Raw genomic sequence first — 14,773 nt, 5'->3', positions numbered from 1 at the left:
GTTGTGACTTTCTTCTCCAAATCTCACCTTGACATGTGTGAAAGAAGTATCTGCTTCATCTGCTCTTGACCCTTGTTAATTTGCCACCCACTACATTGTCCGCTATAAGAGACCAATGTACTTCTAAATTGTGTGCTATTACTTGCTGTGTTTGATGAATATAAGTTTCATGGGAGAGGTCGCACACCATCAAGATAGTTGGGGTGCTGGACCATAAACATCAAATGAAATCTAGAAGGTCCGCACACTCTTTAAGTTGCAGATTATTTATTCATCCATCACATTACAAGCCAGATGTACTTTCAATCGGCCAATGAAAGTTTAGGGACCACGGCAGGTCCCCTTTGACAAGGTATACGACAGAATGATAACCAGGGCTGTGGAGTCGGAGTCGAGGAGTCGTGGCAATTTTGGGCCCCTGGAGTCGGAGTCGTTGATTTCATAAACTGAGGAGTCGGATGATTTTTGTACAAAATCTACAGCCCTGTTAAGTATTAGACTAAGGAGTCAGAGTCGAGGAGTCGGAGTTGGGGCCATTTTGGGTACCCGGAGTCGGAGTTGGAGTCGTGGTTTCATAAACTGAGGAGTCGGAGTCGGAAGATTTTTGTACCGACTCCACAGCCCTGATGATAACGATGAATTGATAAATATAAGACACTTATCATTTTGCCATTAAAATCCTATGGATTCAATAAAGCCTTGTTTAAAAAAAAAATTAAAAATTCTAGTGACAGAGACTGGTGCAACCACGGATGATGAGACTTCAGGCTCTTTTGGCTTCAGTAGGTACACTCTTGTTCCAGGGCGCTGACAGCTAAGCTTTCACATTATAAAGACTTCAAAACCTTTAGAAACAAAACTGTCAGTCAAGCTCGTCTGGTCTGGTCCAGTCCAGTCCAGTATGTGTCTGGATGGTGTAATGGGCTCTGCCTCTGACACAGAAGACCAGGGTTCGAATCTCAGCTCTGCCTGTTCAGTAAGCCAGCACCTATTCAGTAGGAGACCTTAGGCAAGTCTCCCTAACACTGCTACTGCCTATAGAGTGCGTCCTAGTGGCTGCAGCTCTGGCGCTTTGAGTCCGCCAGGAGAAAAGCGCGATATAAATGTTATTTGTCTTGTCTTGTCTGTAAGTTTTGCACCTTTTAGGTTTGAAAACAGTTATAGAAACACATACAAAAAGGACAGGACCGGACTAGAAATGTACACCTTTTATGTGTGAACACAGCCATAGAAACGCATGCAAAACTGATGCCAACAAAAACTGATAGGACACCTTTTAATGTGTGAACCAAGCCTAAGATATGCCAAGACCTTTGACGCCTATGGCAAAATGGTACGCAAAAGCCAGTGCTCTAGCTGCAGATAGTGACTTAATTTAATCTATAGTTCTATAGTTCATCCGGTCACGTGTGGCTGCTAGGCGTATGGGTGTCAAGAGGTAAAGGGTCGTCTTGGTCTAAATGAAAATTATTCTGTTTCCTGGAACGATATTGATGTCTATTGTATATGTAGGGTCTTAATCATTTTCTGACTGAATGTTTGCCTAAAATATATTCTGAATTGCCTCATCTGAGGAATGTTTCGCTAGATATTGATTTTGTTTGTCTATTTTTCTTTGTTTCCTAAGATAACACAGAAGTCTCCTTGCAGATTGGCACGTCTAAATCTTTATGACAACAAAGTGTTAAGCAGCTGCAACCACCTGACGACTAGTAAGCTTCTGAGGCTTCACAAGTTGTCATAGTAACTGCTATAAAAAACTTTGACCGTTTTCTGCCATGCATGGGAGGGGAGCCCCCTTCACCTCTTGACACCCATACGCCCAGCAGCCACACGTGACCGGACGGAATCCGGCGGTGATTGGGCGAAAATACCAGGAATGGGCGGGCTTCCCTCCACAGCGGCGTACCGCGCACAGAGATGGTGGGGCGTATCTTCTGGGTGAGTTTACAGTCTTTACTCATGTATTTATTAAGGAGACTTCAGGTGTACCCCACTTTTGGCCTCTGACGAGGCAGGGGGACCTGCCAAATGGCTGTTAGGCCGTCTTGTTCACCCTGTGTGATGTAACTTGCTGTACCTTCTTCGATTAAAATTCACTTAAGCATTGGAACTGGTGCCTGACCTGCTTTTCTTCTCGAAATTGGATGATTAAATATTCATGGGTGGCGAGCACAGTTTGGACAGCTGAATCCAAAGTGTAATTTACCAGTGTGCATACGGGTGCCAGTCACTACTCTATGTACATGCTAGTAGAACATGCATTATGCAAATGGCGTAGAGCTCATTTTAAAAGCAACGCATGCATTGTATACATAACACGAGCTAAGCGAATTGCGCAATGCTCGTTATGTTGTTTGCATAAACATCAGTAAAATTGCCATGTACTATCTGCACAGTAGTTTAGGAATCTGGGCCCTCCTGCTGGAAACTACATGCAGCTGTCAACTGCCCAGCAACCACAATGAATGTAAACCGCAAACATTGGTTCAAACACTGCCATTCACCTAATAATACAACAGCTGAATTGCAGTAGATTCTCAGTATGCTGACCGTTAATACCATACATTTAACTGTCCCTTATGTATACACCAGTAATCCACAGATTCTTTAAAAACTAGCTGGGGGCACGTGTGTGCATGCTACCTCCCCTCACCCTTCCTTGCCACATGCACAGTAGGCAGTTGTTTTATGCCTGTGTAGCACTGCGTCCATGCCATATTACGTCTGCCTTTTAGTATACAAGATACTTTTGTAGTATTTTGTAGCCTAATTATTGTATTTGCAATACCAGCTCATACCAAATCCCCTTCCTAGCCTGCATTCATTATGCTTAATTAAAATACAAACAGTGTAAAATATATTGTATGCTTTTTGCGAAAGATAACTCAACATAAAACCTCACAAGGTACAGCATTCACCATAATGTACAAATCCTTCCATATAATTGGAACCACTAAAATAAAGTCCCTTAAGACTATGTAATTGCATAGTTGTTAGGGGACAAACCTTTGGTGTGACACATGCTGCTTTTATTACAAGACAAAACATCTCAGCTGTGCCTTGCATAACTTCCTTGGTAACGGTGTTGTGTCTCAGATGTGTATAAGGAAGGAAAGCGCAAGTGAAAGTGAGAGAGAAAGAAAATGGGCAACAGAGAGGATTGAGGTGGACATACCTCTTTGTATTCAAACTGGAGACATGCAAGGAAACAGGATGATAGCCTGATAGGTATCAGGAAATAATACATTCAAAGCCTTGAAGCTGAAACAAAAAAAAACATTTTTTTAAGTAAATATTCAAATAATCATAATTTTGAAAAAGATAAATTAACAAAGCTATACAATCCTCTAGTGCATTTCACACGCTGCACTTGCTTACTGGAGTTTTTACCCAACAAACTACTCAGTTCTGTCTTTATGCATTACGTACCTTTACAATGCAACTACAGCCAAATTTATATTTTTAATTTTGCATAGAATCAACTTGGCCATACACAAGTTGATTTTCTTTTTTTTTTTTAACAAATTCCTGCCCGATTTCATCAAATCTGCTAGAAAATTATGTCACAAACAATTCCCAATCAATACATTTTTGGCCAAAATTGATCGATTTGGTTGTTTGCACTGGGTGGCCGATCGACTGGCAGAGACCTGTTGACCTGGCAGGCAGTGTTTTCAATTTCATGCTGAAATCTATTGAAAATCTGTATACACTGTATAGAGGGATTTGCATTTGTAGAGCAAATTAAAATTTCAGAGGATTCTGGGTAAAAATCCCCCCAAAGATTTAATGGATTTATGCTAAAATGGAAGAAACAAAAGCATGCAAAAATAAAGCATGCAGTGCATTCACATTTTGAAAAAAAAAAACCCAGTAAGTGGGAACCTTTATACGGGTTTTGTACTGGAAATGCATGCATATTTAAAAGACTCGTGTAGTGAGAGCAAACTCTTGGTGTGAAAGATCACTTTAGTGACACCAAGAAGGCTGAGTTTATATTGCTCTATTCCACCTATAGATCGTCCAATTTAGACATGTAATTTATGTCGCTTACTATCGTTTGGTCTGTGACCCCCAAGACAGACCCTTCTACCTTCAACCACTCACCTTCTCAATACAGAACATGTAATGGCAGGAGAGAAAAAGAAACTAGAACTTGTGATTAAGTGAGCTGCACGATCCTGTAACGAGATGGTGTACTGAGAAGGTGAGCGATTGAAGAGAGAAAGGGGACTTTGGGGTCGTGGAGTTTCCTGATCTGAGGATATAGAGATTGTTTAAAATCAATATCATGCTATGTCCCAGAAATCCTCTTTTCCACACTGGGCCCACCCATGTATATAGGAAAAGCTGCTAGTTTCATTGTTAAAATAAGCAGAAGGGTAGTTAGAATTTTAAAGGACACTGTAAAGAGACTCTGTAACAAAAAAAAAGTTCCCCTGCAGGGTACTCACCTCGGTAGGGGGAAGCCTTCGGATCCTAAGTCCCACGACGGTTTCGCTGCAGCCCACAGAACGCACAGCCGACAATTTGTCAGGGTGTGCAAGATTTACCTTTTCTGGCTCCAGCGGGGGCGCTGTTGTGGCTCTCCGCTCAGAAATAGGCAGAAATAGCCGATCTCTGTCGGGTCCGCTCTACTACACATGCGCAGGAGACTTGCGCCTGCGCAGTAGAGTGGGCCGACAGCGATCGCCTATTTCCGCCTATCTCCAAGCGGAGAGCTTGCGCTGGAGCCAGGAATGCCCACTGTTCGGAGGACGGGGGAAGCCTCGATAGGATCCGGAGGCTTCCCCCACCTGAGGCGAGTACCCCCCAGGGGGAACTTCTTTTTGTTACAGAGTTTCTTTATCTGTTAAAGGCAAATTACCAGTTACTTACCTGGGGCTTCTTCCAGCCCCTTAAGTTGTTCTTGCCCCTTGCAGTCGTTCTGCAACGCTTTGTTCCTCTCTGAACGATCCATGCGCGACCACGTGTCACTCGCCTCCTCCATCACATTCCCGTGACCGGTAGCGTTCTGCACTTGCGCGGTAACTAAAAATTGCTACTGTGCATGGGCAAAGCACTCCTGGCCACAGTAGCATGATCGAGGAGGTGCAAGGCTAAGTAACAAAGCAGCGTAGAAAGGTGATGAGGGCAGCAGGAGGACTTTAGGGAGCTAGAAGAAGCGCCAGGCAGGTAACTAGCCTAATTTATCTTCAGTTAAGTATCCCTTTAAAGGGAACCTAAACTGAGAAGAATGTGGATTTGTCCTTTTAAAATAATACCAGTTGCCTGGCTGTCCTGCTGATCCTGTGTCTCTAATACTTTTAGCCACAGCCCCTCAACAAGCATGCAGATCAGGCCCTCTGACTGAAGTCAGACTGGATTAGCTGCATGCTTGTTTCAGGTGTGTAATTCAGTAACTACTGCACCTAAAGAGATCAGCAGGGCTGCCAGACAACTGGTATTGTTTAAAAGTAAAAATCGATATACCTCTCAGTTTAGGTTCCCTTTAAGAGATTCCACTACAAAAGACAGAGCCTAGTCTATCAATTTGGGCTACAGCAAAGCCACACTAGAGAGGTTGAGAACGGAAGTTTACACTGTATCTTCGCATATATCTTTGTGTTTTAATGGGCCGGTTTCCATTGTGTGCAGAATCTGTATGGAGACCTGTGCAGAAAAAAATCTGCACAGCAGTGTTGTCAGTTTCTGCATGCCGGATGAGTTTTTCACATGTTTACATTTTTGTGTGTTTTCGCTGATGTCAATAGAAATGAAAAACAAACAAAAAAAATTAGTGATTACGAATGTTAATTTGCATGTTAAAAACAGATGTATACATTATGCAATTATTTGAGTTGTATGCGAATTTGCATCTGAAAAACAAAACATGCGAATTTGCCTGCTTCTAGTGGAAATAGGCCCTAACTGCATAGCTGTAATGATTCCACAATCGACACATACACATTGTCGTGCAGACTCCACTGTGTGTTGCGTTACGTCACAGTAATGCTTAGAGAACACATTGCACACATTGTTATGCCTGCTTTTTAAATAGCTGCCTGACAATGCACAGAGGAGCTGCGGCGAGCCCGCCAGTTTTGCAATCCTTTGCAATGTGCTACATGTATACAGTGTGAACTTAGGACTTGGACACCTGTGACTTTATTTGTACCAAAAACCAGACACAGTATCATCTCATTATAGTAAACTCCAAGGGACCAGGAAAAATGGTTTACAATATCAGAAATTCTGAATGTTCTAGAAATGGCCCAGCATGCCCTGGTACATTTTCTGCTGCAATTGGCCAACTCCCTCCTGTTAGAGGTACAGTACAAGCACTTGCAAATTTGGTGGACTACAAGGCTGGACAAATTGCTGGCTCCTTAAAAATTGAAGCCATGACTAAATAGAGGCAGCCACATGCTTCCTGTGAGTGCAGTGTTCTCCCCAGGCTCTTTTAGCCGGGTGCTCCACCCGGTTAGTTTTGGTGAGCACCCGGCTGTTAGCAGTTCACCTCCACGTATGCTGTAAGCAGAGTTCCACACAGAAGCACGGGTCCTGCATTCTCTCATATTGCCCCACCCGGCTACTTTTTCATGCCACCCGGCTTATTTTTCATGCCACCCGGCTGGAAAAAAATTCTGGGGAGAACACTGGAGTGGTTCCAATACTTCAGAGGGCAGGACTTAGCACCAGGGCTGTGGAGTCGGAGTCGAGGAGTCGGGGCAATTTTGGACACCCGGAGTCGGAGTCGTGGTTTTTGAAACTGAGGAGTCGGAGTCGGGAGTCGGGTGATTTTTGTACAAAATCCACAGCCCTGTTAAATATTAGACTAAAGGCTCATACACACATCAGACTATAGTCTTTGGAAAATGAAAGATCACAGACCAATCTTACCACCCTTCATGTAGTATGAGAGCCATACTCTACACAGTCTTTTCTATGGAGCTGAACTCCACATCAGAAAAAAATCTTTGCAAGATGCTGCACACACAGATGCTGTACAGACACAAAAGATCAGTATCTGCAAAAGATCTGTTCCCGCCAAAAATCCATTCCTGCAAATTGCAATGATAGTCTATAAGATCTGCAGATCATACACACATGATTTAACTGACATTCATCTGCAGATCAGATCCACCAGGATGGATTTTCAGATCTGCAGATGATTGTCTGATCTGCAGATGAATGTCAGTTAAATCATGTGTGTATGATGATCTGCAGATCTCATAGACTATGAATGCAATTTGCAGGAATGGATCTTTGGTAGGAACAGATCTTTTGCAGATACTGATCTTTTGTGTCTGTACAGCATCTGTGTGTGCAGCATCTTGCAAAGATTTTTTTCTGATGTGGAGTTCAGCTCCATAGAAAAGACTGTGTAGAGTATGGCTCTCATACTACATGAAGGGTGGTAAGATTGGTCTGTGATCTTTCATTTTCCAAAGACTATAGTCTGATGTGTGTATGAGCCTTAAGTGTCATGATTCTGATGCATTGGTGTGCAATGCATGGGAATCGCAAGGAAGATTGTACTGTCAGTATGCAAGAAACACTGAGAATGGAATTAAAGGAATAAACAAAGATTTATTGTAATCAGTCTCAAGAGATAAACAGCATAAATGTCGTACATTAAGTTCATGCACAGAGTATGCAACTAGACTGTTAAAGAGCTTACAAACAATCAGCATTAAGATCATGCAGAGAGTCAAATGGACAGGACGCATAAACAATTGAGATTAAGTTTATGCAGAGAATCTGACCATCAGGATGCATACACAATTAGCATTAAGTTCTATGCAGAGAATAGTACTATCAGGATGCATACACAAGTAGCATTAAGTTCTATACAGAGAATAGTACTATCAGGATGCATAAGCAATGGTTCAACTGGAAACTAACACATAAGCAGAATCTATCAGGTATTGCAGATGCTAAGGACCCCCGGCATATAGGATAATATGCAAAGGTCTCCAAGCATAACAATAGTGTGCACACTGAACCCCAGACCTGACTACTATATACACATGAGCATCATATACAAAGGCAGAGCATCAGAATTATAATCGGCAGGCAACGGAACATCATACATGCAGGGTCAAACCAGAGATACAAACAAGATACAATCGCTTAGGCAAAAGGTTAGTCAGATACAGAAAACAGGTCAAACACGATAATTACAGATACAAGGCTGAGCAGGACAGGAAGGCTACGACTCAGGATCAGGAACAGACTTTGATGAGCTAGCGCAGGGTGGTCTGTTAAAGCAGCTTATATAGTGTGCAAGAAAGTCAGATGACAAAATCCAGGTGATCACAGACCTGCCCTCATTAAATCTGCAATAACAGTTCTTGTGAGTAAGACCTCTGCTGGTGGCAGAGAATAGTTCAAGCAGTTTCAAACACTGAGGACACAGAGGACATCTGCTGGCAAAATGGAGGAAGTTCATCAATAGTTCAGGAAATATGCCAGCAGATGCATTTCGTAACACTAAGGAGTCAGAGTCGAGGAGTCGGAGTCAGGGCCATATTGGTTACCCGGAGTTGGAGTCGTGGTTTCATTAACTGAGGAGTCGGAGTCGGAAGATTTTTGTACCGACTCCACAGCCCTGCTTAGCACTCCTCTCCACTTTCCTTAGTTTTGCAGCGAGAAGGAATGCTCTAATCTGCATTACGAGTGAAAAACCTTGTTACTCTTACCGTTTTAACGGTATTTCTTCCAGTCCCTCAGGATGGCCTTCAAATGAGAGATTCCGTGCCCCTCCCCCTAAGGAAACACAAGCCAATCAAAAAAAGTATAAAAGCTCCACCATTTCCTCCCCACCTCAGTTTTACTTATAGAGAACACCCGCAAAAAGAATATATAAAATATCAATTATACAAATACATAAATATCTATACACAATGATAACTCATATACTTATACCTCTCTATAGGGCGGGAAACCCCAGGTCATCCTGAGGGACTGGAAGAAATACCGTTAACGGTAAGAGTAACAAGGTTTTTCTTTCCTGTGTCCCTCAGGATGGCCTTCAAATGAGAGACAAGCGAGAAACTTCTTACCACTAGGGTGGGACCACTGCTTGAAGCACTTTTCTTCCAAACGTTTGATCTTGATTTGACAAAACGTCCACTCTGTAGTGCTTAACAAAAGTATTTGGAGACGCCCAAGTTGCAGCCTTACAGGTTTGCTCCAATGATGCGCCTGCTCTTTCAGCCCAGGATGTAGATCAAGATCTTGTGGAATGAGCCCTGATGTTATCTGGAAGAGTTTTGCCATTACTTTTATATGCCATAGAAATCGCTTCCCTAATCCAACGAGAAATTGTTGATTTTGATGTCTTGCAAACCCTTATTAGGACGTCAAGACAATGAAGTTCGGCTTCTTTAACATTCTTTGGATTGTCACAGAAAGAGGGTAAGACCACTTCCTGTGAACGATAAAAAGATGAATACTTTAGGTAAATAAGTTGGATCAGGTCTAAGAATTATCTTGTCGTCCAGAATAGTCATTAATGGGTCTTTCACTGACAAGGCTTGAAGGTCTCCCACTCTTCTAGCAGAAGTGATAGCAACTAAGAAAATTACTTTTAGTCAACAAATGTATTGATATCTTCTCCAGGGGTTCAAAAGGTTCTTTAATTAACACCTGTAACACCAGTGGAAGATCCCAAGGTGGCATAACCCTTTCTGGCACCCATCTTCTCAGTCTGATTACCTTCATAAATCTTATAACAAGGGGATCTCTAGCCAGCTGTTTATCAAGGAAGACTGATAAAGCTGCTATCTGAACTTTTAGTGTCCCTGGAGCCAACTTACGCTCCACTCCTCTTTGTAGAAAATCCAATATTTCAGGAACTCCTGCTCCCTTTCCTGTTTCCTTTCTCCAGGCTAGAAAAGTCTTCCAAACTCTGAAGTAGATTCTCCTGGTTACTGGTTTCCTACTATTTAGAAGAATGTCAATCACCTTTTCTGAACATCCCTTCTTCCTTAATAAGTCCCTTTCAGGATCCAAGCTGGAGCCACTGAGGATCTGGATGAACTGCTTTTCCCTGCGTCACCATGTCCTGCGACACCGGTAACTTGAATGGTTCCTCTAATGCCACTCTCTTCAACTGTGGAAACCAGCATCTCTTTGGCCACCAGGGTACCACTAGAATCACCAGGGCCTTGTCTTTTACAATTTTGCACACCACCTTCTGGATTAGCTTGAATGGCAGAAAGGCATATATCAGACCTTCCCCCCAGTGAACTGAGAATGTATCCAGACGATTCCGCTGAGTACCTGTCTGGATAGAGCAGAAATCCTTGGTCTTTGCATTCTGTGCTGTAGCAAACAGGTCTAGTATCGGCTGGCCCCATCTTTCTACAATTAACTTGAAAATACGTGGATTCAGCTCCCACTCGATCTCCAGTATCAGCTGACGACTCAGAGTGTCTGCCAAAATATTTCGATCTCCTCTTATATGGACTGCCGTTAAAGAAAGTAGATGATCTTCTGACCATTCCATGATCTCCAGAGACAGGTTCAACAATATCTCTGATCTCGTACCTCCTTGCTTGTTGAGATATGATATCACCACCATGTTGTCTGAAAAAACTACCACTTCCTTGTTTACAATCTTCTCTTGAAAACTTATCAGCGCATTCTTTACTGCCAAAAGTTCTCTGTAATTTGATGATTTCCTGGAAATTTCTGTTGACCATTGTCCCTGAGCCTGAAGGTGCGCACAATGAGCACCCCAAGCACTGGCATCTGTTGTTACTCTCACTGGATTGTTTTGTCTCCACTTCCTTCCGCCGGAAAGAGTCTCTGAACTCCTCCACCAATCTAGCGAAATTTTCACCTCTCTGCTTATCAAAACCTTGCGTTCTAGGGATTCCTGCGTTTTGTCCCAGTTCTTTAAGATAAACTTCTGAAGTACTCTTGAGTGAGCCTGAGCCCACTCTACTGCTGGTATTGCTGATGTCATTAATCCTAGGACCAACATCAATTCTCTGATTGCTAAATTTCTTGAAACCTGAACTCTTTCCACTGACCTCATTAATTTTACAATCTTCTCCTGGGTCAGAGAAATAATTTCCAGATCTGTATCGATCATAAATCCCAGAAACGTCATGGTTTTTGATGGATTCAAATCTGATTTTGCTGTATTTATTATCCATCCTAGAGACTGCATAATCTGTAGGCACAGAACACAGTCCCTTTCTAATTGATTCTTGTCCCTGTTGACAATCAAAAAATCGTCGAGATAAGGGATCACATTTATCTTCTGTAAATGAAGAAACTGGATCATCTCCGCTACAATTTTTGTGAAAATCCTTGGTGCTGATGTCAGACCAAACGGGAGAGCTTGGAATTGATAATGGGCAGTTAGACTTCCTTTCTGGATGGCAAATCTCAGGTATTTCTGATGACCTGGATGAATGGGCAAATGCAAATATGCATCCTGGAGATCTATTGAAGCCAAGAACATCCCCTTCATCAGCACATTCCTCACCGAATAAATATTCTCCATACGAAACTTCTTTTCTTTAAGAAAAGGATTCCGTTTTTTCAAATTTAAAATCATTCTCTGATCCCCTGACGGTTTCTGAGCAAGGAACACATGGGAATAAAATCCCCTGTTTACTTGTTCTGGGGGCACCCTGCAAACTACTTTCTGAGAAATTAATTTTGCGACTGCTCCCCACAAAAAATCTGCTTTGTTTTGGATTTTTGGAAGAATCGTAATAAACTTTCTTACTGGGGCAAATTTTGAAACTCCAGGCGGTACCCGTCTTTTATGAGTTTCAAAATAAAATTGTTGTTTGTGATACGACTCCAATTTGGTAAAAACCATTGAAGCCTGCCCCCCACTTCCGCCTGATAGTCATTTATCATCCGAAGGTTTAGGATTCCCTGGCTTATTGAAAGCTGGTGATCCTCTACCTCTTCCTCTTGAAAAGGCCCATCTGCCTCTGGTTCCAGATTGAGCACCTCTTCCTCTACCTCTGGTGAAAAAAAACTTGTTTTGGGACGAAAAAAACCTTTTATTCATTATCTTCTTTTTCTTATGAGGTAATTTCTTACCCTTTTCAGCTGATCTGCTCAACACAGCATCTAAATCTTTACCAAAAAGTAAATCACCCTCAAAGGGCATGGCACACAGCCTTTGCTTTGAGGTGATGTCTCCTTCCCAAGTTTTTAACCAAATAGAGCGTCTTGTAGCATTTGCCAGAGCAGCAGCTCTAGCCGAATATCTAAGAGCCTCGGCCGCAGCATCTGCCAAAAAAGCCACAGCCTTCAAAATTAACGGAAAAGACTGCAAAATATGTTCATGAGGAAGCCCCTTAATAAGATCCTCCTCCACAGCTTCTACCCATGACAACAAATTTCGGGCTACACACAGAAGAAATTTCCGGCTTGAAACAGAACGTAGTAGCTTCCCATGTTCTTTTACTAAGAACATCAGATTTCTTATCCATTGGATCTTTAAGTAACCCTGAATCCTCAAAGGATAAATCTGAATCCTTTGAGTACTGTGAAATTGCCGCATCAATCCTAGGACACTTGACCCAGGTTGCTTCATTAGATTTGGCAAAAAGAAAACGTCTCTTGAATGAATTTGGAATAAAAGCTCTACGTTCTGGTTCCTTTCATTAGTCAGAAATAATCTCTTTTAATGAAGAATGTACTGGGAAGGATCTGTTAGGCTGAGATTTTAACCCCTTATAAATTTTGTCCTGAGTTGACAAAGCAGGTTCTGACACCTGAATTCCCTCATTTTCATAAATAGCTCTTAAAAAGTTCAAGGGTATCTTCAGCAGAAAATCTCGAATTTTTGGAAGTGGAAGGTTCTTCCTCTTGTATCAAACTATCTCTTTGCTCGCCTTCCTCCATAGACTCCTGCTCTGAGGCCTCACCCTGTTCCAGGGAACCCTCCGGCTGGGATACCTGGCTACTCGCCCCCTGGACTGAATGTACAGGATCCACCATGGCAGAGCGAAAAGCTTTAAACGTAGTACATAATTCTTCCTTAATCATAGACACTAAATCCTGCACAGCTTTGGTACTGGATGATATAGGTGCTTCACATTTCTCACAAATTGATTTTTTGCAAGACTGAGACAATTTTACATCACAAACATCACATCTTCTGGACTTGTCTGTACTCTTAGTAGCATGACCAGATTTAGAAGAACTATTCTCCGATTTTCTATGTTTTTTTGTATCCACATTGGTTACATCTTGCTCCTCTGAAACATCCCCCTTAGGTCTGGATCTGGATGAGCTGTTTCCTTTCTCTGTACTTTTGCTCTGAAAAAATACCAGAGAAAAAGAAAATGAGTAACCCAATCTATATACAAAAATCAGATATAAGCACTGACCATATACAAATATACCTGTCCTGTAGCAAGAGCATTGCTCTGGGCGCTCTGCACAGCAGCAGAAACCTGTGAATCTGCAGGAGAACTGGGCTGCTCCATCTCCTTGCATCAGCACAGAGTTTCCAGACCACATAACAGACTCTTAGTCTGTTTAATAGTCTCCCTAACCCCTCCTCCGCATTACCTGCAGCTGTCCGTATCCGCTGGACGCCAGGACCACAAGGCGGAAGGAGGAAGTGATTACGCCGTCGTCATAATCCGGAATGCGTCATCAAAGACGTAATACGCGTTCCCGCGAGACCTACCCGGAAATGCGTCATAATGGACGCTATACGCGTGCCCGCGACAATCCCGCAATACCTTCCTGCAAGCCGGCTGCCTGCACTCAACGCCGCTCCGCTCGCTGTACCGTCGCACCTCGCAGAACCCTGAGGCAGACGGTAAACATCTTGACGGGGGGACTAAAAAGGGAAACCTGGCTCCCACCAGAAACACCAGGCTATACTAAAGAAAATAACAAACTAGGAGCAGATTGGCTCATGCTGCCGGGTGGACCGGGAAACACAAAAAACTGAGGTGGGGAGGAAAGGGTGGAGCTTTTATACTTTTTTTGATTGGCTTGTGTTTCCTTAGGGGGAGGGGCACGGAATCTCTCATTTGAAGACCATCCTGAGGGACGCAGGAAAGAAAGTAGCCTATACTGCGCTTCACACATTACCAGGAGCGTCATCACTAACAAGAGAAGAGATACCCAGGAAGTGCGTACAATCCCATAGGAGGGCTGTGATGATACTTTTATCCATGGAAGTGGTAATGCTGCATGTTCTTGTTTACAGTTACATTATTCCTCATTTTTCCCAGGCTGTTTATTTGTACCGTACTGTATATCCAGCGCCGGTGCCATTCTTCTTGTCTTACAAATGTTTTCAGGCATCAACCCACCTACATATGTTGCATCAGACATGTCATAACATGTCCAAAATCTGTCCAGAGTCCATATTTATCATGCAAAAACGATCCTTATCAAATTACCTCTATAAATGTATTCAGGGCTGTGGAGTCGGTACAAAAATCCACCGACTCAGGTTAGGATTCCACTGACTCTGACTCCTCTATTTTGCATATTAAAATTTTATTAATTGAAAGTATGTAAAATGAAATGCATCTATTAACTGCCAACGCTTAGGAATTTTAAAATACTGAAGTGAGAGGGATCTGGAGGCTGCCATATTTATTCCCTTTTAAACAATACCAGTTACCTGGCTAACCAGCTGATCTTCTGCCTCTAAAATTTTTAGTCATAGACTAAAACTAGTCCTTGGTAAGAGTACTTGTAGAAGACAGGAACAATGAACATCTATCAGGCCTTAGGCAATGTGACTGTGGTTACATATAAGAGTGTTGTGCAGGGGAAT

At 42.6% G+C, this 14,773-nt stretch overlaps 1 protein-coding gene across 3 annotated transcripts in view; it reads right to left on the bottom strand.

Annotated features, from left to right (window-relative positions):
- Positions 1-14,773, bottom strand: part of CEBPG (CCAAT enhancer binding protein gamma) — a 33,956-nt gene that overhangs the window by 15,881 nt on the left and 3,302 nt on the right. Inside the window, exon 2 of one of the 3 annotated variants that reach the window (XM_068240210.1) lies at positions 3,179-3,264. The exons of 1 other annotated variant lie outside the window; for it this stretch is intronic. Coding sequence is in view for 1 of the 2 variants with exons in the window: in XM_068240209.1 (XP_068096310.1) it covers positions 9,992-11,830 (1,839 nt within the window). In the remaining variant the exon portion in view is untranslated. Of the gene's footprint in view, positions 1-3,178; positions 3,265-7,605; positions 13,288-14,773 lie in introns of those variants that run through there. One more of the 3 variants, XM_068240209.1, reaches the window with a different exon arrangement.

This window comes from Hyperolius riggenbachi, chromosome 6 (genome assembly GCF_040937935.1).
Source record: "Hyperolius riggenbachi isolate aHypRig1 chromosome 6, aHypRig1.pri, whole genome shotgun sequence".
NCBI lineage: Eukaryota > Metazoa > Chordata > Amphibia > Anura > Hyperoliidae > Hyperolius > Hyperolius riggenbachi.
The sequence above is the reverse complement of the archived record's forward strand: the minus strand, read 5'-3'. Positions and strand labels throughout refer to the sequence as shown.